Source organism: Drosophila innubila, assembly GCF_004354385.1.
Source record: "Drosophila innubila isolate TH190305 chromosome 3L unlocalized genomic scaffold, UK_Dinn_1.0 0_D_3L, whole genome shotgun sequence".
Classification (NCBI taxonomy): Eukaryota; Metazoa; Arthropoda; class Insecta; order Diptera; family Drosophilidae; genus Drosophila; species Drosophila innubila.
The window spans coordinates 13002706-13025164 of NW_022995376.1; the positions used below are offsets into that span (position 1 = coordinate 13002706).

The 22459-nt window shown below is 36.7% G+C and overlaps 3 protein-coding genes across 5 annotated transcripts; 2 read left to right on the forward strand and 1 right to left on the reverse strand.

Moving 5' to 3' along the window:
• The first annotated feature begins 2213 nt into the window (after positions 1-2213).
• LOC117788759 (tyramine/octopamine receptor) lies at positions 2214-15080 on the forward strand. The gene is made up of 3 exons (XM_034627622.1): positions 2214-2738; positions 12576-14178; positions 14630-15080. The coding sequence occupies exons 2-3, from the start codon at positions 12709-12711 to the stop codon at positions 15014-15016; spliced, it is 1857 nt and encodes a 618-aa protein (XP_034483513.1). The 5' UTR covers positions 2214-2738; positions 12576-12708; the 3' UTR covers positions 15017-15080.
• A 1109-nt stretch (positions 15081-16189) lies between these two features.
• On the reverse strand, positions 16190-22410 carry LOC117787295. Of its 3 annotated transcripts, XR_004617682.1 has the most exons (7): positions 22210-22410; positions 21318-22039; positions 19529-20989; positions 18907-19457; positions 17325-17463; positions 16910-17235; positions 16190-16809 (listed from the first exon to the last, which is right to left on the reverse strand). XR_004617682.1 is itself a non-coding variant. In XM_034625783.1 (6 exons), exons 2-5 carry the CDS (start codon positions 22002-22004, stop codon positions 17325-17327), a joined length of 2838 nt encoding a protein of 945 aa, XP_034481674.1. In that variant the 5' UTR covers positions 22005-22039; positions 22210-22410; the 3' UTR covers positions 16190-17235. The 3 variants fall into 3 exon arrangements, 2 of the variants coding, with proteins under 2 accessions (XP_034481674.1, XP_034481675.1); XM_034625783.1 differs by having other exon boundaries at positions 16190-17235; XM_034625784.1 differs by lacking the exons at positions 16190-16809; positions 16910-17235; positions 17325-17463 and adding an exon at positions 17991-18837 and having other exon boundaries at positions 22210-22409.
• LOC117787296 lies at positions 16605-17565 on the forward strand. The gene is made up of 2 exons (XM_034625785.1): positions 16605-16734; positions 16795-17565. The coding sequence occupies exons 1-2, from the start codon at positions 16648-16650 to the stop codon at positions 17326-17328; spliced, it is 621 nt and encodes a 206-aa protein (XP_034481676.1). The 5' UTR covers positions 16605-16647; the 3' UTR covers positions 17329-17565.
• Positions 22411-22459: the final 49 nt, after the last annotated feature.

A 22459-nucleotide genomic window follows, 5' to 3' on the forward strand; every position in this document is an offset into this window, starting at 1 on the left:
AAAAACGAACTTTGAATAAATGTCAATCTATCAAAGGGTGACATAACTTATCAATGCCAAGTCGTAATAATTAGGAAGCCAAAGGAAGTAGATTTCATAGACTTAATTATAAGGTAGTGATAAAAAGGCTTATAATCTCAAAAGAAACGAGGAATAAGCGGAAGAATTTACGCATTATACGAAGTTCCTTATTGTTGAGAGTATTAAAGATAACTTTTATTTGAACAACCTCAGAAAAAGATAAGAAAAGAAGAAAGTTATAAGACGTCATTAAAAATTACGATAATAATTTGTTTGAATAGAATTATAATGTAAGAAAAACACATGGCAAAAAGTAATACGTCTTGATTGGAAAGAAGAAAATCATCTACAAACGAATTAATTATAGCCTCTTGAGTTGTGGTATACTAAAGGAAGTATTGTCTATAATGAAATACAGTCAAATACGTCTATGGGGTTTAATGTGCTAACATCATTAAAACGGAAAAAAAAAATAGTAGGCAAATCAGGAAGCAACGCTCAAATAGTTGCCATGCTAAAAAAAATAAATATGAGTGTGTATATAAATTAACATATTATATATGTTGGAGCACCCAAAAGCAAAACTCAATATACCTAACACGCCCACACAAACAGCCGTCCCAAAAAAAAATAAATAAAAAAAAACCAGAAAACGAGCTGTTGATGACGCTCATCGTTGTTGGCAACTTTGCCAGTGGAAAGACACGCACAGCAATTGCGCCCGAGGTTGTGATTGTTGTCGCTTACGTTTGGTGTTCTTCCGGCATGTAAATAAATACCAAAGAAAAGCGAAAACGACTATGATTTATTTGGTATTTGGCACGCACATTGTCAATATTTGTGGAATTCATCAAAATAAAATATTCCTGGTAGCTTGATGATTGGGTCCAAGTACTTGAAGCAAAGACCTCACCTTCCCGCCCCCCCTCTCTGTGCACAGAAATGCGCTAATTCAACAACATCGACGGCGCAGTTCATAAAGTTGTCGACACCGTCTCACACTGGTCCAATCTCGAAAACTTATAGCTAAAAATCGAAGTAGTTATTTATGGATTTTTCGTTTCTTTTTCCCATTTAATTTTCTTCATTTCAGTTTTTTGTATTTTTTGAATTGTCGAGAAAAACGCACAGAGCAACAAAAAAAATAAAATAAAAGCAGCCGGCCCATTTAAACAACTGAGACGCAGAGAAAACATTGCGCTAAATATACAGATAGACAGTTGTTTGGGATACACAGATGTACGGTACTATACGCGACTACGCGTACTCGTATCAGCCAAATAGTAGTGCCCCCTTCCATGGTCGACAAACAGAACGGCAAGTGAAAATCACACGAAAAATATTTTTGAACATATTTATGGCTCTGCTGGCGTTCGGGATAGACGCGTGTAGCATTTCTATGAATGGGCCCTGCATCACCTACTCGAAGCAACGGCATTTTAAATGGAGACTTGGAAGACTTCTATACCCTGCATAATTTCATTATTTGTGAATTTTTGCAGTGCGTTTACAGGCCACACAAACATAAGTGCACAAGCAGCACATTTAATGGAACTGCTTGCAAACAGGGATATCTGATCTGTAATCAGAAGGCACAAGAAGACACAATATATTTGCAGAAATTCATAATCAGGGCAAACAGTAGATAATAAACACAAGAAATATGTTGTGTTAATTATCAGCGAAAGCAGCAGAGCAAACTGCTTACATTTGTTTATACCTGAGTGCAAGCAGTGCATTTGTGTATACTTACGAGTACGAGTATCTCTTAGCCGAGCACTCTCGAATTATTTGGTAACAAATTTATGGAAACATCAATTTACACAATTACAAAATTTGTTTACTTTATAGTTAATAACTAGAACAACATAACAGTATATTATTGTTTCAATTTGTTGATTAAAATAAACAAAATTTGTGCTGTCAAGTAAGTTCATATGAGGATATGAAATATATATTTTATTATATCATTGATATTATAATACTGTGTGCTTTTTTAAATTTTTTTTAACTAGACATTACATATTTATTTTTTTTAAATGATATCTCAAATGCGAGAGGTAACTCCATAAATATAAAATTAAACCCAAAAAAAAAAAATAAATTTGTACACACTACAGCTCATTTAAAAGTCGACCATGTCATGCCTATATTTGCTCACACTTGTTTCTCAATTGTTAAAAATCGAAATGTTTTTGGCCTGGTGTGTATTGTGGATTGTCTTAACAGTCTGCTTGGCACAAGCTGAATACGTACTCGTATCCGGACTAGTGCGACAACATAACAGCTGCTCGGTTGAATCAGAATCGTAATCTATACCATGAAAATAACATGCGACCCCAACACACATACAACTCGTAATATACAATACTCAATAATATTATTGCATTTGACATGCAAAGGATGAAGACAATAAACAACAATTGGTGCTGCAATGATTGTGTAATATATTTACTTGATATTTGCATTTGATGCATACAAATTGTTTGGTTTGTGAATGTATCTCGCAGATAACAAAGTATTTCAAGTGATTTGTGAGAGAACTGTAAAGTTTTGGTTCTATATGGATATATGCTAATTTTGCACTGCAGCTGTTTTGCAAAAAAAAAAAAAAAAAAAAAAATCAAAAAGAAAACTGTCATAACTAAACCGAAACCTAAGCAGATACCGTAAACCAAATCAACAATCTCTATACCCCTTTGGACCAAGTGCTAATGGTGAGTAGATGGGGCTGACTGCGCATTTCTCACGCGTCAAGTGGCTGCCAAATATGATTTATATGCCATGATGGCCAGCAAAGTAGAAAATATGGTTGTAAAAATAGTATAGATAAATGCCAGCATCGATTCGGGTGTGAGTACTTTTGCCGAACAGCGAATACGCGTAAAATTCAACGAAAGTGAAATTCTGTGAAAAATTATCTAGAATATGCATGTTTCGAATGAAATGTTCTATCTATGGGTTGACACTGGATTTAGTTTGCCAATGGGGAAATGCTAATTTCAGTTTCGGTTTTAGCACTTAATCAATTGTTAGATAGCATTGACAGGAGTCCAAGCGCAATAACTAAAACTAATACGTTAAAGCAATCAATTGTGACAGCTGTCAGATCCAAAGATATATGAGGAGTGTGACTACCAAACGGATCTGAAGGTCAACCAGACAAATTGGATTGGTTCAATAATCCACTGTAATCATTTAATAAGTAAATTGCTTCACATCATACGAACATGTATAATTAGAATATCCACATGTTTGTTTAAGTCCAAAACATATATTTTCTTCTCCCGGAAACTTATTGCTCATTTGGAAGCCTACACTTTGTAGCAATATCTTTGCCAGCAAAGTTATCTTATTGCCCCAAACTACTTTAGTATTCGTTGTAGTGAGTTATGCCACCAAATTGCAAGTTATAAATGGGAACAAGTAAATTTTCCCAAAGCCAACACAAAAAACCAACAATATTAGGAGACAACACGTAGCAAAGTATCTATTTCAGCTGATACAAAAGCTCCAGTTGCTCAGTTGCTCAGCTCGACTATCGTTTGGGGAATTATGGAGCTGACAAATACGCTCAGTGTCAAAGCTGCAGGCTGCTTCCATCTCCTATATCCCTTCTTCTCTCTGGTCTGTGCAGATGGCTTCTCATATTGATGAGCAACATCAGGCAAAGGACTGCAATGACATGCAATGAATTTAAAACGAATTTGCGCCTCTTGGCTGCATGTACTGCATTTGATTTGGCTACATTGAGTCTGAAGCAGGAAATTGTATCTTAAAAATAAATAGTTGAACGGTTCATGTTGAACGTTAATTTGTTTGGCGTTTAATGCTCGATTTGCTATAATCAAAATAAACATATAATCGACTCAACACATACAATCTAAGAAAGGTCCATAAACAGTTTGACTTTATTGTGCTTTTATTGAAGGGCGTCGTCTGTTTCGCAATTGCAATCCTGACTCACAATACTCAACACTTGGGCGCCAGACTGGCCAACTACTTGCCAATAAGTACTATTGCTGACTCTCTACTGTATTAGACCAAACGGACTGGACTGTACTCGAATTGCCCTTTTAGTTTTTACTACCAGAGTCAGTACTGTAGACGCAAAGCAATGCCTTTTCAATCAAGCTTTCAACACGTACGAATACACGGCTCAGTCACACAATTACTCATCCTGATTCAGGACATCAATTTCTCGAACTTTGGCCATAACAATGCTTATTACATTTCGCAACCAACTGAATCAAGCACAATAGGTTCTTTTTCTCCCATTTTCTTCTAATCTCAAGTGCTTTAACGCATGTCTGGTTCATGGCCCTGACCAAGGATAATTGACCATTGTTTATATAAAAATGTTTAATTAGACTTCAGCCAGTGTGCAATCCAAATGGCCTGAATATAGTTCTATAAGAGCTGAGAGTGGGTCAATAAATTACTTAAAGCAGAAGAGACAAGCTTAATAAGAGCAATTGACAAATTTATCAAGAAATCGATAACTAAACTAAAGGATTGTACTAATTTATTAAAATGTAGTTTCATTTTATATAGAAAACTTTTATATAAACTAATTTAAAAGGTAGTTTAATAAAATCAGTAAATGAATTAAATCTCTTATTATACCAACCACTTCACTAACTGAATTTTAGTTTAATAAATTTCTGTCAAATGTGCCTGAGGTTATAAGTAAAATTAAGTTGAAAATATTTTTAGTTCTGATAACATTCAGTTCTATGGTCATTAATCAAATTTGGCTTTAATTGCTCATCACAGATGTTGATTCATTTTAGTTACTTAAACTGATTGTTTTGCTGCAAAATGGTTATATTTATTATTCAGTTAGTTGCTAAATAGAACCGCACAAAAACTTTTCACGCAATCCTGCAAAGCAATTGAAATTTCGATGACCATTCAGCAAACAATTGCGAATACAGTTGCGTTGTAATTTAAAAACTTTTACATAGACACAAAAATCAGAGAAAACAAACAATCACACACACACACACAGAGAGACTCATGCTCATGACCTTGTCTGACTTTTTTTGCCAAACGTTTTTTGTTTGCGTGGCTGAAACAAAAGAGTCAAAGTGCCAAATGGCCGAGAGATGTGAATGAGGCAGGGGAATGGATAAAATGAACAGAAAAAAAGCAAATCAATCAAATCAAATCAAATCAAATCAATGAAAAGCCAAACAAACAAACAAGCACACATCAAAAATAGTGTTCGAGGCAGTTTTAGTAAAGCTACGAGTAAAAGTTCAATTGCCAAAACAATCAAAAGACCGAGAAATATAGTTGCACATGTTGTCCAGCTCAAATACCAGTGCCAATATCGGGTATTAAGTTGTAGAATTGGCAACTTGGCTTTTAGCAAATTGCGGAAACTCGGAACATACATACGCAACTACTAATTAGTTTCCGACAAATTTATTTACCTCCCCCCCACTGAGAGAGCTCCAACACCATGGGCAGCCAAATAAACAATGTGAAAACTAATAGAATTCATTTGTAAATATCGGGTAATCAGGCAAGTTTAGAGTTCAACTTTTTTAATTAATTATTTGGTATGCAAATAAATTGATTGGGATACAGAAGAAGAACAAAGAAGAAGAAAGCATCAAATTAGCAAAGGCAAATTACGCATACGCCACATTAGCCAGACAACAGCTCATTTTTGCAGCATCAGTGCCACAACTTGATGCAACCACAGAATTTAACAGTATTACAGAAAGCTCGACACCCAACAATTTACACGTTATAGTTGGGTCAACAAAAAAGAAAAAATGAACAAGAAGAAAACTCTGTCCCTGCCAGGATATGCAATTATGTATATTGCGCATACGCAGAGTTGCACACGCGTAAAGACCGTGCATGGAAAGAGAGACTGAATGTGTGCTATGTCGCATAGAAAATTTGCTTATGACGGCATCCGACAACAACAGCAAAATAAATTGATAAGAAATGTGTAGATGATACAGTGGGCCAGGCATCTGAGTGCAATTCCCATAAGAGATTTTCTTGGTGATGATTAAAAAGGGAATAGAAAATCTTTATTGGCAAAAGGATTACACGATATCAATCAATATATGAAATAAAATATGTAACAAGTGTAATTAAAGATATTTTAATACAGACTTAAATTCTCATGGCAATAAAATAATAATAATAATGCCAATATCTTAGTGTTTTATTATATTATTATTAATATTAAAAATAATTTTTTTATTAAATTCTACAAAATATCCTAATAGTAATATATATAAGCTATGTAAGAGGTAACCATCGTCAAATACTCACAATACATTTAAGGCTATCGCATTGAAACTTGACCCAACCAAATTGGATGCCTGCCAACTGCCAACTTTTGACTTTTAAGACAAATATAAACATTCTTGCCAACTGATTTAGCTTGTTGTATGGAACAATGTTCGATATGCTGAGACCAATGTAAAATTCATATCACAATCGCACAAAATGTGCATTCGAGTGCAGTTTTTGACTGACACTTGTGGGCGTGTGTGTGTGCGTGTGTGTATGTAATATGCTGTGTGTTACACACATGTGCATTCCCGTTAGTTGGCAGTTTATATGCCTGGTTTGCCATACCGATGATTTTCATGTTTATCCCTCGTTCGTAGTCATCGTCAATGTGTCAGGTGCGCACGTCTATCTCTTTTCTGAAATGGGGAGCTAACTGTCCATTTGATCTTTCTCTCCCTTTTTCATTTTTTGCTCTCGTTCGTTTCCGACAGACTGACTGACTGCTTGCCTGTCCCTGTTGCGATTGTGAGCAAGAATGCAGCAATTTTTAAAAAGCAGGGCCCGCATTAACGGCCAGTGTTCTAGCCAGGGCTTCGAACGCAATTTGCTGACATATAGAAAATGGCAAAGATATATGATTGGCAGCAGCTAAAAGGGCAAATGTGTCTGCAACTGAGTAGACATTGATTTAAAATTGCCTGTTACACTGCAATTACTTTGAATAATCATGCATTGTAATACGCATTTATGACATATTCTCGGAAATTTTTTTTTTGTGAAATCAAGTAATATAAGTGTGCAGAGCAGGAAGCTGTAAACTATTTATTCATATCCTTTTTATCACAAGTTGTGATTCACAACTATAACTTAAAGTAGTGTTTTTTTTTTTATTTAAACCCGATAAACCAATATAATCTGAAATTATTTGGCTCGAAAATAGTAGGCCAAGTTATATATTCTCTATTCTCTATATATATAGAGAAATTCACTTATACTCGACGTGTTCTGAGCATTTCATTCAACAACAAAAATATACTTTCTTTGCATTTTGAAGAAACTTATTAGAATATCAAGATGTCACTACCGGATAATATCTTTGATGAAGTGGAATTGACAGTGTGCATTTTTGTCTGTGTGGCATTGTATATACTTGGATATAATATTAAACCGTTTTATAATTCTAATTCACCGGATTTCCCGAATACTTTGATAATGGTTTATACATTGCTGAAGCTGAACAAATTGCGGGTCTCTTATCTGCCGCCTGCTCGTCAGTTTTGGATATTTCCAATAGTTATATTTCTCGGGAATGTATTGAGTCAGATTGTACTGTTCGTAATTTGGAATCCTCTTTGGAATTTGGTGGATAAGATGTACGAGTACTTGATGACTTCAAATATTGCAATTCAACTCCTCTACTCAAATCCCCGTATATACGGTTTTATCAAAGAAGATCTATTATATATTATGAAACTCGTAAGTGTTGTTACATTTACGTTTAGTACACTTCAGAACTATATTCTTTCTGAAAAACTCAACGGAATGAATAACTTGGATGGAATGAATTTAAACCGTGTCCGATTTAAGAAGCCTATTCAGGATACATTTATAGTGGACACCCGTAAAGCTCACCGGAATACACGTACACGACGTCAAGTCCGCACATCATAAATTTAAAATATTGTACCATTGCTTGACAACAATCTATAAATTTATTTTTAGCTTGCAGTTTTTTGCTTACAATATTGTAATTTTTTGTTGATATTTACTTATACTATTTGAATTCAATTCAATCCCGTAAGATTACGAAAATACTTTGAACGTTCTTCTTTTTGATATTGAAAACATTTTGGCAATTGGTGCTCTGCTGTCACATTTGTGTCATTGAAAAAAAAAATGCATAGAGAAAATTTTCGATTTGGCCATTCAAAGCACGCTCCAGAACATCAACTTGAAAACCTGATCCAAAGACGAGACACATCGGCAAACAGAAACCTAAGCGAGATGCTTTAAAGCACACACATATGGGTGTAAACATATTTGCAACTGTCTCTCTGTTGTGTATATGTATGTAGATGTATTTTTGTGTGCTTTATAATACATTTAGGTCATATCAGGACACACCAAAATCAAAACTGCACATCTGCAATCTCTATAAAGAGACTTGGGTATGCTCAGGTCATCCGGATTTCAAAGCGCATAACAATTTGTTCTTAATATTTGAAAACAATTGCAATAGAAATGACAATGAGAATGAGAATGGTAGTTGAGATTTGCGTTGTTGCCAAAATTAAAATTGTAACCAAAGCCGCGTAATAAAAGCCTATAAATTGCATGCAATATGAACGTGTCCAATAGCCCACCAACGAATGTGAATTGATGTGAATGGATTTGGCATTCAGAGCTGAAAATGAATATCTGAATGGTTGGCGAGATACATGAACAGAGAATTGTGGAACTGCGGATTGCCTGCGGACTACTGACTGCGAATTGCGAATTGCATGTCTGTATATGTGTAGATACGGTTCAAGCGTTTCGCATTTTCATCTCACTGGACACAGGTCGACTTTCATTTACTAGACCTGCATTGCCATAGTTTTTAATAGGAATCCTGCGATAAACCTGAAATGGCTGCTGTGCTGTGTCAAGCTTACAATGGCGGAACAGAATTAGAACCGTGATTAGAAGCAGGCAGAAAAGGCAGATTCTGGTCCAAACAGAAATGCTGTCAATTGGAGTTCCATCGGAAAGAGCTTTATTTTTAGAATTGCACATATGTAGATTTGCGGCTATTAAACTTTTATGACATTGCACAAAGAAAACGACAGATTAGTCACAGCTGCTCCTAGAAAATGGAAACCCAAGGACTTCAATCCAATACAAATAAAAACAAATCAGATCGCAAAATATTCTTTTTTATTATTTATTATTTTATTTTAGTACACGTACGTATAATACTTTTTAACTAAGTTTAATTTACTTATTCAGTGTTTAATTTAAAGTCGACTATGTCTTAGTGTTACTTAGGACTGCCATCATATTTCATATATTTACATCATTAAATATGCACAAGTTTGTTAGTATCTTCAAGATACAGACGCAAATTAAACCTTTATTTATAGGCCACTTTCGTTGCTAAATATAGGCCACAACAAAGTTGTTTTTCTGGTCTACTAAAATATGCCATACATTTTGTGCATAAGTATTATGTAAATAAATGAAAAGGTAAATAGATTCTACCTCAGGTGTCTTAAAAATTTTTGCTAATTGCCATTGACCATAAAATTTCTTCTCAAAATTATTTTTGGTTGCCAGCTAAAAATATGGTCGATTTTGTTGTTTGTTTGCTTGTAAGTCTGTCGGTTTTTTGCATTTTTTTCGTTATAAATGATGGCAAACAATTTACGGCTTGTTATTCGCTCTGTTAAAGGCATCAAAAAAAATTTGCTGTGTCAATTATAAGGGCATAATGTACAATGTAAATAAACAAAAATAAAAAGACCAACGAAAGAAAAAAGCATTTAAAAGTTTCGCTTTTATTAATAAGCGAGACAGGTTTACGAGTATTTTGGAATTTTTTCATAGTTGCGTTTTAATTGCGTGTAAATTTTTTTGTTTCCACATCAATTGATCTTTTGATTTGCCACAATGCTTAATGGCAGATATACGAGTGCAAATATTTGTGGAATTAATTTAGCATACTTAATTATATTTTTAATAAAACCATACACTTAACCAACATTTTTTAAAAATTGGATGCAAATTAAGATATTTTATTATTTTTGACAGAGTCTAAATTGAATTGTGCTGTCGCTGATTCAAAAGCTTAAAATCTTGCCGCTTTTCAAGCCTAATAATCTTGGTCGAGTCTATAAATTTTGCAAATTTGTTGCATCGTTTTTTTTGGAGCTTTCAACGCTTGACACATTTATCCGCTTAGCCTCTTGCCTCTTTCCTCTTGCCTGAGCCCACTGCAGTTCCAGTTGCTTCGTGCCACACTTGGCTGCTTCACTGGGAGAACATTCATCAAAATAACCCACTCATAAACTGCGCGCACGCCGTCGAAAAAAGCTTCAGGAAAAACATTTTCATTCAGGCCAAAAAATGCTTGTCTCTCCCTTTTTCTAGAATTTTTTTCGGCTTGACTGTAGAGATTTTACTGCTAATGCACCTGAAGCTAGGTTTTGATTTTTGCCGGCGAGTCAAAGCTTTTACTGGAATTGTGGGCTTGGGGGCGTGGTTGAATTTTGGCTGCATTACAAATATGGCAAAAGTTTGGCACTTATCTTTTTTCATGATCTGGTTACCTTTATTTCCAGCAGAAGGTAACTAGTTCACAGTAAATTGTATAACCTGCTAAATAAAGGTGACCGTCTGCTGTTGATAATCTGATTAGCTAAATTTTTTTAGTAAATTAAAAACTTCAGAGTCTGAAAATTTGCAATAAGCCGTATTACAAAGCTTAAAACGCGCACATGTTTACACTGCGCTCAAAAGCAGTCTATAAAAAATTTTTTTGTATGTGTGCGTCTGCAAATGAAGAGCTCTTTAGATAGTTGGCTCGAGTTTTCTTTTGTAAATGTTTTGCGTTTGCCTTTATAGTCTGACTACACTCATATGTATGGGGAAAAGTTTTTCTGAGATGACCTTGTTGCTGTGTATGATATGCCTAACACACATGCACATTCCCACACACATATACATTCAGATGAACATAGTCACACAGATGTTTCAGTTGGTTTTTGGGGTTTGCTGTCATTAGCAAAACTTTGAAAGTCCTTCTCCATTAAAATAAGATTATGTTTTTTTCTGGCAGTTTAATCATTAAAGTAAACCTAAGAGGGGTCTATATATTTTTTTTTCTAAAATGATATGCTAATCTTTCAGGATATTGTTTCAGCTATTGTTTCGATTCGTAAGCCAGGTCAATCTCCGGAATCTATACAGTTTTTAGTCTTATTTAATAAACTTATATTGGTTCAAAAAATTTTTTGTGGTTTTCCATACATTTAAAAAATTTTTAACCTTTAATCAACCAATTTAAAATTATATTCACACTGTACACTCATTAATACTAACGTATTTCAGAATACATTTTAATTATCCTTTCATTGATGAGTTTTACTTCCAAATCATAAAAGTGTTTGCACTACACAAGAATTGCTTGCGCCTCAGAAACGAGATGTCAGGGAGACTATTTTTAATTATAATAATAAATATAAAGTCTGATGGGGGTATAAGAAACTCGGTGTATTATTTTACAGCTGTCATTTAACTTTGTTTGACATTTATAATTAGTTAGCTTCCTTTATTTAAAAGCTAATGCAAAAAATTGCCACCTAAATTTTTAATGGCATTGTGACATGATCCCCCTTGGAGTGTCCATAACACACAATTTTTATCCCTATTGTTGATGCTGTTGCTGTTTCGAACAGAGTCAAATTCTTGACCTTTTGTCCATTGCTGAGTTTTGGGCACTTTGTCAAATGTCTTCTCCATATCATAGGTACTCTGCTACTTATTTGTGTCTCCCTCGAATTCAGCATGTTTACAGACAGCTTATAAATAATTTGTATGTGACATGACTTTGATTGCCATGTTTGACATTTGCAATTGGCTTTGATGGAAAACTTGAGCTTAACTTTCTCTATTGAATTGAAGTTTCCAAATTTGCATACAAACTGCCAACAATCGATACAAATCAAATAAAACAAATACACAAGTAGAAAACATGAAGTTTGCCTCACGAGTAAAAGGTCTTGGCTAAAATTTAACAAATTAAATTAGTACTTATCAGAAGTAAAGCAAAAAACTGTTAATTAAATATTTTTAATAGTCAATAGTCAATTTATTTATAAATTTTAGTATATATGACTTAAAATTACCACAGCTTAATTGTACGTTTTAATTTTTATTTTCATTTTAATTTAAATTAAATTTTTTTATGTTTTTTAATTTGATTTAAATGTATATTTACGTGTCGGCTGCATATAGCCTGACACTAAATAAATTAATAAATAAATCAAAAAATCAATGTTGATTTGTCTATTTATTGTATTTAATGCAAAAAATATAACTTATTTATTATTTTTTTTGGTAATTTCTTATTAAAATAAGGATAATTTCTTGAGTATTTTGAATTAATATACAAATATCCAAGATTTTATTATTTTAGTTTAACGCTAAAATTAATTTTAAAAAAGTAGCAGTTCTCTTACTTATCTCCAAAAATCAGCAATGCCATTAAATTTGATTTTTACCCAAGATATCTTTTCAACTTGTCATTGCAGCTCACACCTTTATTCATTCACACACACAAAATTAAAGATAAAAGGAGAGACATCGAACGCGTTTCAGTTTACATAAAGGACGAACGACGTGTGGAGAGAGAGAGAGAAAGGGAACTGGTAGCAGGATGTCAAAATGCCATCGGCAGATCAAATCTTGTTTATAAATGTCACCACAACGGTGGCCGCGGCAGCGTTGACAGCAGCAGCTGCCGTGAACAACGCGCCTGAAGCAACCACAGCAGCAGCAGCAGCGGCAAAGGTAGCAACAGTCAACGGACGCAGTGCAGCCGCCGTGGAGACAGCAGCAGCATCGACAACAACAACAGCAGCAGCAACACTGGCGGCCAATTTATCGGGCTCGTTGGTGGACAGCCTAACAACAGCAACAGCAACTGCGACGACAGCAACAATTGTCGAGTCAACGCAGGAATGTGGTGCTGTGGCCGTGGAGGAGCTGCATGGCAGCTTTCTGGGAGTAGAGCTGGCAGTGCCGGAATGGGAGGCACTGCTCACAGCACTGGTGCTATCCATCATCATAGTGCTGACCATAATTGGTAACATTCTGGTGATATTGAGTGTATTCACCTACAAACCACTGCGAATTGTTCAGAACTTTTTCATCGTTTCCCTGGCGGTGGCAGATTTGACGGTAGCCCTGTTAGTGTTGCCCTTTAATGTGGCATACTCTATATTGGGTCGCTGGGAGTTTGGCATACATCTGTGCAAGCTGTGGCTCACCTGTGACGTACTCTGCTGCACTTCATCCATACTGAATCTGTGCGCCATTGCTCTGGATCGCTACTGGGCCATCACAGATCCCATTAACTATGCCCAGAAGCGGACAGTGGGTCGTGTTCTTCTTCTGATCTCGGGAGTGTGGTTGCTATCGCTGATCATCAGCAGCCCACCTTTGATTGGCTGGAATGATTGGCCAGATGAGTTTACCAGTGCCACGCCCTGTGAGCTAACCTCACAGCGGGGCTATGTCATCTACTCCTCGCTGGGATCATTCTTTATACCACTGATCATCATGACCATTGTGTACATTGAAATATTTGTGGCCACGCGGCGACGTTTGCGGGAACGTGCCAAGGCCAACAAAATGAACACGATTGCCCTCAAGTCCACGGAAATCGAAACCATCAATGCCAGCAATATTCCCGCTGGCGGCAGCTCAACCAGCTCCAAGGCACGGGCCTTAAGCAGCTTCTGTGCCACCTGGCTATGCTGTGGCCGTGATCGGGCCAACTTTGCCACGCCCATGATACAGAACGACCAGGAGAGCATCAGCAGTGAGACACATGCCCAACAGGAGCCCATCAACGAGCAGCAGCAGCAGCAGCAACAGCAGCAGCAGCAACCGCAGTCACAGCAGCAACATGTTGTTGTGCTGGTGAAGAAATCACGTCGAGCCAAAATTAAGGATTCCATTAAGCATGGCAAGGCACGCTCTGGTCGCAGATCTCAGTCCTCCTCATCGACCTGTGAGCCGCATGGTGAGCAACAGTTGCTGCCACAAGGCAACAGCAGCAACAACACTGCCGGCAAATCCGATGCTGAAATAAGCACTGAGAGTGGCAGTGATCCCAAAGGTTGCATACAGGTGGGTACACTTCATTCTACATTTTCAAAAGAATTTAATATTTAACTGATCTGATTAGTATTAACTGGAATTAAATACTCATTGTAATCTTCTTAATTTATTAATTTTAAATTTTTATTTGGTCACGATTATTCAAGCTCTTTATGAAAGATTTTATATAACAAATATTACATTTTTTTGGAAATTAACGTATACTGCTCAAGTTGAGAAGCAGGCATTGCTAAGCTAAAATTTTAGATATTAAAGTAGAAAACGATTTGAATTCTACTAATTTTGCCTATTTTGTTGGCACTCTAAGTTCTTAAGTCTGTTATTTTATAATAATAGCTAGTCTGAATTTTAGCAAATTTCATCACATTGTGTGATTTTTACAAAATTCTATCATCTACAACATTGCACATTTTGATAAACCTTTTTTAACAATTGTTTACAATTTAATCATATTTTTCAGGTTTGTATTACTCAAGCTGAGGAGCAGACCTCGCTAAAACTAACACCTCCACAGTCATCGTCTGGCGCAACTGCTGCCACATCGTTGCAGAAGAAACCAAGCACCGTTAATCAGTTCATTGAGGAGAAACAGAAGATCTCATTGTCCAAGGAACGTAGAGCTGCTCGCACACTGGGCATCATTATGGGCGTCTTTGTCATCTGCTGGTTGCCCTTTTTCCTGATGTATGTGATTTTGCCGTTTTGCCAGAGCTGCTGTCCGACCAACAAGTTTAAGAACTTTATCACCTGGTTAGGTTATATTAATTCCGGCTTGAATCCAGTCATCTACACGATATTCAATTTGGATTATAGACGGGCATTCAAAAGACTATTGGGCATGAAGTGATATGATGAATTAAGAGTTCAGCGTAGAAGTGAAAGAGAGAGCCTTACTCAAAGTTTGTGCCAAAGATATGAATGAAGTATTTGTTGAAACACCTAAGAAAAGTAATGCTGCATACTATTATTTTAAGTTGCCTTTCAAGCTGACAAACATAAACATATGGTTTCACTCATTTGTAAAAAGATCTCGAACTTTCATTACAAATACTATATAAATAAATGTATATTTTAATTAAATAGAAAGCGAGCAATTTTTAATAAAATATATTAAATCTAGTTAATTTGCCGGTCGGTTTAGATGTTAAAACATCATCAGTTTTTCACTTTTATTGGGTGTTTCACAATGTTCACAAAGATCTAATCGATCTGGGCCACTTTGGCAAATGTAAGCTGTTAAATATATACTCATAAAAAGCGTAAGACAGATGAAAACGGGCACTTTTCTCAAAAAAGGAAAAATAAACAAAAACAAAATTAAGAAAAAACAAACCAAAAATTACAAAACAAAACTTTAAATATATATGTAATAACGTATAAATTAAATGGGAAACCCGTTTGAATTTAAATAAATGTTTAGGCACAAGATTGATGCAGACTTTCATGTTTCACTCTTCAAAGCATAAACTAAGCATATATATATACAAGAATATATTATTAAATAATAGATAAATGTGTGCGCTCAACAAAGTGAATAACTTCCAAAAACTGTTTTCTTATAGGAATTACTTTAAATAATTGTATTTAAATTTAGGTAAAATGCAAATTATAAGGTATAACGAAACCCTAATGTATATGTATGTATTATATGTATGTATACTTTCAGATACGCTTTAAATATTTGTTAAATAATTTAATTATATATATTAATTGTTTTTATGACATAGCAACAAATGTGTTGAGTGTGAAAAAGCGCAGCTAAAAGCTTAAATACTTAATAATACGAAAAGAAAATAAAATAATTTAATGTTTATTGCATTATGCAAAGTGCATTATAAATAGTTGCAAAATATATAAGCTATAAATCGATGTGTGAAACAACATAAAAGAGATCAAACTCTAATAGTACATACGGCAATTTATGAATTTCAATGGTGTACGATAATTTCACTAATTAAATTGTTTAATTAGCAAATGCAAAACGAAACCAAACAAATAAACAAAAAGACAGATTCGAATAAAAGTTACGAAAAATAATTTATTGAAATTACATTGTTTGATTTATTACAGTGGGGTAATACATTTTGAATGGGCTAATGAAAAAAGGCAGATTCAACATGAAAAATCAGAGCTTGATGTAAAAATCATTTTTAAAGCAAACAGATAAAATTCAAATCAATTTAGTGCTGTATAACTTTGTACAGTATTTTGCAGTATATTTGCTTGATGCGATATGGTCACCCTGTCGTTGACTCGAATTTCCAGTTATCGATAGCGTTTCGATAAATAACAATATATAATTTGTTTACCAGCCGACCGGTGCGGCAATAATTCCAAAACGTGCTCGTTTATTGCGTTTTCCTACCTGCATTACCAAATTTCCGCGAATCACGCGACAGCAGAGACCCAAAGGAGGCAGAGGGCGAGCAGGCAGGCAGCCCAATAATTCAAAGGCTGCGATTTTTGCTCATATTTGTAATGCTTGACGATATCTCGGCATTGCATATAAGTACAGCACGCGGGACGCACAACATGGACACAACATCGGATGCGATTGCTGATGCGGTAAATACTTTAAAGATGTGCAGCATTGAGCTACAGCTTAACAGCTCCTTTCGCCTGCAGTGCTCGCTGTCGTCGCTGGAGAGTGAAAGTGACTTATCATTGGCCCTCGAACGGGAACTGGGCGAACCGGCGGACTGTGATGAGCTGCCCGCATTTGAGATACGCGCCTACTCACCTCATGGTCGCACACCGTCTCCCATCGATGACTTGAATGTCTCGGATATTGAAACCCCAAAGCAGGAGGCACCACAACAACGCAGTCCCGGTCGTCAAAACAATCCAGATTTCGTTCCCTTGCATGAGATCAATGCACAAATCAGTGCACCCAAGGACAATGCAGATGAATCAATAGCTGGCATCAGTCGGGCCAACAGCTTGGAAACCATATTTGAAGGCGTATTTCTGCATACGCCGCCAAGGGAGACTCTCAACAAAAGCGCCAATTCCGGCTCGAATCCCAACTCCGCATCTCGCAGTACGCCCAAACGGAGTCGCGTCAATCTAATGGAATTGGTGGCCATGAATCGCCTGCACGGCGGCAGCGGCAAGGAGAATCAATCGCCATGCCAGGAGCGACAGGATGAACTTACCTAGTTTCCATATTCCGGCCAATCCTGGCCCCAACAACAAACGCCATATATGACACGTTCGTTCTGACTGCCCTCGATTTTTGTAGGCTTAAGTTTTAGATATGTAGAATAAGCATGCACTTTTGTACACATTGTGTATCTGAAAGAATAGAAAGTATCATTTTTATATATTTGTATGTTACCAATACTGAATTTATATATGATGGTAAAACATTTGTCTTTCCATGTTTCAAACATTAAACGTTGTGTTTTATTTTTATGATGGGACTTTCAATATTTTCCTCTTTCCAGGTACAAACAGTGATGGGATCATATAAAATATTTCAGATATAGCAATGTGGCTACCTGAATTAAATTCGGAACCAACTAGAATCCGCATTATAATCCAAGCAGGTGCATATCCTTCTATCTATATATTTATAGAGGGACTACAAGATGTGAACATCTGTCGTTTGACAACAAAGCTAATAAAGATCATAGTTTAATCCATTTTGTCCGAGGTACCAACTTTGACAACTTTCCCTTTACTTTATTTTCAAGATTGTCTTCATGTATATAAAACCACATTGCAAGAAATAAAATGTAATGTAATGTAATAATCATTGAATGATTAATTTTTGAAATTAGCAACATACCATTCAAATTCAGCATTTACTGAATCTGTTAAATTAAAAGGCAGTTATATTTTCACTTACTGAGCTATTTTAATAATAATTTTTGGCTTACTCATGTAATTACAGGCTTACAAATACAAGTACTTAAAAATCTTATGTTTCATATGAATATCGTATATCTTGTACATTATACAAATTCGATATACTTACATTACCTTAAAAATATCATTGGAAGTTCTTTGACTTTGTTAAAAAGAGCACCCAATAGAACTTAATTAATTGAAAACAGAGATTTCTTAATTCTAAATATATATCTCTTAATAAAAAGAGGACAAATTAAATGATCAATGCTGATAATTCTTTTGGAAAGACACTTTTGATATAGTCTTCTTAAATCGAATCTCATTGAACTTAATTAATTCAGGGGATACTTATAAGAAATATAAAACAAAATGATAGGAGGGTTTTTTCTAAAATCCACTCTCAGTTTAGCTTAATTGTAAAATGTTTCGTACAAAAATATTAAAAATAAAGAACAAAATGATACGGGGGTGCTTAGTAAAAAGTGCGGGGGAATGTTTTTTATATCTTGATGAACACACAAAATAATACGAATGTAAGTATTAATAAACTGTTAATTTTGTAAGAAATGATATACAAAAAAAAAATAAACAAGGATTTGAAATGAGGTAGCACAACAACATTTATTCTAAAAATTTGTTGTGCCTGTGTTGTTGTATGTCTTTCATATGTATATCCTAATATAGGTAAAACCCGTAACAGTCTAGATGTGATTCGGCCCTGTATTGGCACTAAGTGCGAATGATCAAAAATTTTTGGAGTGACGGGATGCCGAAAAGACTTTGACACGAAGCAAACCGGGATTAACCTCCAGCCAGCTGAAAAAGCACATGTGTTTTGCATTTAAAACGTGTTGATCTAAGTAAAATAAATAAACATTAACTTACCGTAATCGTCGTTCAGCCAGTCTGGCCTTCACCCTCTTCTTAATGGTGGATACACCATTGGCGCTATGCAGTCCTCGGCCTGTTATAATATACAAATGCTTATAGACGCGAGTGCAATTGCGCAGTACGGTGATATGGCGATCAAGGAACAAGTCCAGACAGCTAACCGCCTCCATGGTATGCAGATAGTGCAGATCTAAAAGATCTGGGTTGTTTTGCGTGTGCTTGTGCACCTCCATGATGCAATTGGCGGCACGATGATTGAACACATCATTCTTCTTCTTGTGCAGCTGTGCAATCTCCGAATAGTAGAGAGCAACGCTGCCATTTCCCTGCTGTATCGCCTGCTTGGCCTTCAGATAACACTCGGCCCTCAATTGCGAGTGATGGGCGGCCAGATTGCGTGTCTCTTCAAAGTCCCGCAATGCCGCACTCTTTGCTTCCTCATGCAACTGAGGCGACTGTGATTTGGCGATGCTCGTGGAGCGCGGACTGGATAACTTGCCGGAAGGTTGCTGCTGCTGTTCCTCCTGTTTCTCCTCTTCATTGAGCTGTAAGGAAACCAAGTTATAAATTGAAGTTATGCACATTTAAATGATTATCCATCAATTTATAAATATACCTTTTCTTTTTCGCGTAGTGCCTGCTCATAGAGCTCGGCAACGGTTAGCTCGCTTTTCAAATCAGTGCCCAGTATCTCCACGGTCTTGATGTAGTTGTTTTCTGTGGCTTCAAAGATCTCCAGCACAGTATCGTTGGGTACATCTGGGAATTTCTCGCACAGTTTCATCTTGGTCAAGTGTGTGGCAATGTCGTTGGGCTTTTCTCGCAATGCTTGCGATGCTGCCTGCTTTTCACTATTGTAAATGCTCCAAGCCAGCTCCATGTCAAGCAGTTCATTCACGTTGTCTGGCGATTCTCTATAGTCGGCGTATTTGGGATTCTTGAGCAGACGCGCAAATTGCTCATCGTCACGCAATGTTTGCTGACGTTGTTCCTCCAATTGATTGTGCTCGGCCTCCACATAGACCATGTAGAGTTGCTTGGCAAGCTGGCGCGGCACAAACACTTTGGTGGGTGAGAGCTTTGACTCGTTGGTCAACATTTCTCCCTCCCATTGAAAATTGCTGCGCAGCTGACTAATCAAACCTACGTCCAATTCCATTTCCAGCAGGGCATTATCCTCGGAATCATCGTCATCCTCATCGGCAGTGACCACTGGTGGTGGCTCAACTGGCAGCGCAGGTTGATCCAAGACTCCATTTCGTATATCACGTATTTTCCGCGTATGCTCTGAGTATTGATCATCGCCCAGGACAAAGCAGTTCTCAACATGCATCTGCAACTCCTTGTTCAAATGGCTGCCACCTGAGCTGGCTGCAACATTGCGTCTGGCACGTGGTTGTCTCTGCGGTTTAGCAGAGCATTTGCTACCGATGGGTGGAGACAAGGCGGATGGGGCTGCCGTTTCCAGGCGTAAGTTGCTTCTGTTGCAAGAGCATTGAAACTGTTCGCTCTCCTGCAGCAACAAAGCCTCATCAGCATAATCCGCAGCATCGCCATTGAGCTCGTCTTCTTTCAGCAATATATCCACTGCCCAGTCCACATCGCCGTTGCACTTAACATATAAATCCCAGAGGCCAGGCAGCTGTTTATTGGGATACATTTGACGGAGCAGCACAAAGCCATCCGCCTCGTTGGGGCAGTTGACGCTGTGTCGCTGCAAGGGCTCGCAGGTGGCATCTACGGATGATGCCGAGGCAGCCGTAGACGTCTGCTCATCACGCAGCAAATCCACCAGCGTAATCTTCCCTTGGCTAGCAGCGCTCGTTGCTGGTGTCTGAATGTTCGGTTCGATCAATTGTGCCCAGTAATTGGGCGCATTTTGCTCATAGGGTACCCAATTTTGTGCATTAGCATTCAGCTTAAAGCCATCCGCATTGGTCGACTCCCGAGCATCCACTTGGACATCCACTTGGGCATTCGTATTAACACATTCCGGTTGTATTGGTTCCAATGCTGGCAGCGGCGGCTGCAATCGCAGCTGTGGTAACGGAACTGTGTATTTGGTTTCCTTCAGAAGCTGTAAATTAAAAAACGTAGATTTAGTTTATTTAATCAATAATATAGTATATATATATTTTTTTTTAATACATGTTACGAAATACAAGTTATTATTGATTTATTAGTAACTGTTCGTGACAACAAATAATGTGTATTTATTATAGCCAAAGGTCTTAGGAAGCCAGAGCTATACACAAACTAGATTACATATTTATCTTCAATCTTGTTATATAATAAATTATAAATAAATAGTTATTTTTTCGTTTCATTTTCTTGTTCAATAATGTCTGAATGTTTTGCGTATTTAGATAGTTTAATAAATATTTGAATATAGCAAATAACAATACCTTTAACAGCATGGCAACACTGGCCTTTTCGTAGCGATCTAGCATCCGTTGAATACTCTCCTTGGGCACCTGATGTGTATTCCTTTGCGCCAATTTTCCGGCTGACTTGCACCAGTTCGTTTGAGGCTCCAACAGCTCCAGAATATATCCATGTTGTACGGCTATCTGTACATAGGGAAGCATTTCCCAGATCATCATATTTGTGTTGTCCACAATGATGGGACTCCAACCGGAGACAGCCTTTTGATTCACCCGCCGCTTGTTCCACTCGTGGGCGTCTGGCAGCAAGGTGGGATTGAACTCGTATCCACGCCGAGTTAAAAAGTAATCATCGCTGCTAAAAACAAAGTCCTGATGCGTGTACTGATCGAGAAGTCGAGATTGTTGTAGTAGTGATTTGGCCAATGTTGATTTGCCGCTACCAGGAGCGCCTCGCATGATGATCATGACTTTTTGGCCAGCTAGCACTTTTTTGCAGATTTCATTGAATTCTTTATTGTTATTGTTTACGCTGGTGGGACACATCTTTGGAGAGGCCGTTGTGGCTGGCGCAATATATTTGTTAGTGCTACTCATGTTATTATTGCTGTTATTGTTCTTTTTCCCCTCCTCTTTCAGTGATAGCTTCTCGTTAAACCAAAGCGTCATATTTTCTGATTGCTCAGCAACATTTGCCGCCGCTGACATTGTTGTTGTTGTTGCTTCGTTTGCTTTGGTTTGCCCTGTCATCAAAGTAGAAGGACATGAGCATGTAGATCATATATGTATATCAGACATTATGTATGTAATAACATATATACTATAAACAACTGCGCAGTAATCTCTTAAGTTATACACGCAAATATCGCGCCTATACAAGATCCTCACACACATGTACACAACGAATACAAACCTTAATTTAATGCATCCACCTCCAAATTGTGTCCCAAATCTTAGTTTAAATTTTGTGAAAGTCAGCCACTTGTAGACTAAGTTACTTGTAAATTACTGCTATATTGCTAATTTTGGGCGCTGAATGTTTAATAATCACTTTACTTTTCCAAAACATTGTACAATGCACACTACATAATATCGACACGTCCGATTATATTATCGATACGTCAACTTTCAGCATAGCATCAGCCGTAAAGGCTAGTATGCTG

Bases quoted from the DNA above. Each gene is read 5' to 3' on its own strand.
- LOC117787296 (XM_034625785.1), top strand. From the start codon at position 16,648: ATGCTTGACGATATCTCGGCATTGCATATAAGTACAGCACGCGGGACG. The intron at 16,735-16,794 runs GTAAATACTTTA...TTTCGCCTGCAG, and splicing joins CGGATGCGATTGCTGATGCG to TGCTCGCTGTCGTCGCTGGA.
- LOC117787295 (XM_034625783.1), bottom strand. From the start codon at position 22,004: ATGTCAGCGGCGGCAAATGTTGCTGAGCAATCAGAAAATATGACGCTT. The intron at 20,990-21,317 runs GTATTGTTATTT...TTTAATTTACAG, and splicing joins GTGTTGCCATGCTGTTAAAG to CTTCTGAAGGAAACCAAATA. The intron at 19,458-19,528 runs GTATATTTATAA...GTTTCCTTACAG, and splicing joins CACTACGCGAAAAAGAAAAG to CTCAATGAAGAGGAGAAACA.
- LOC117788759 (XM_034627622.1), top strand. From the start codon at position 12,709: ATGCCATCGGCAGATCAAATCTTGTTTATAAATGTCACCACAACGGTG. The intron at 14,179-14,629 runs GTGGGTACACTT...CATATTTTTCAG, and splicing joins ATCCCAAAGGTTGCATACAG to GTTTGTATTACTCAAGCTGA.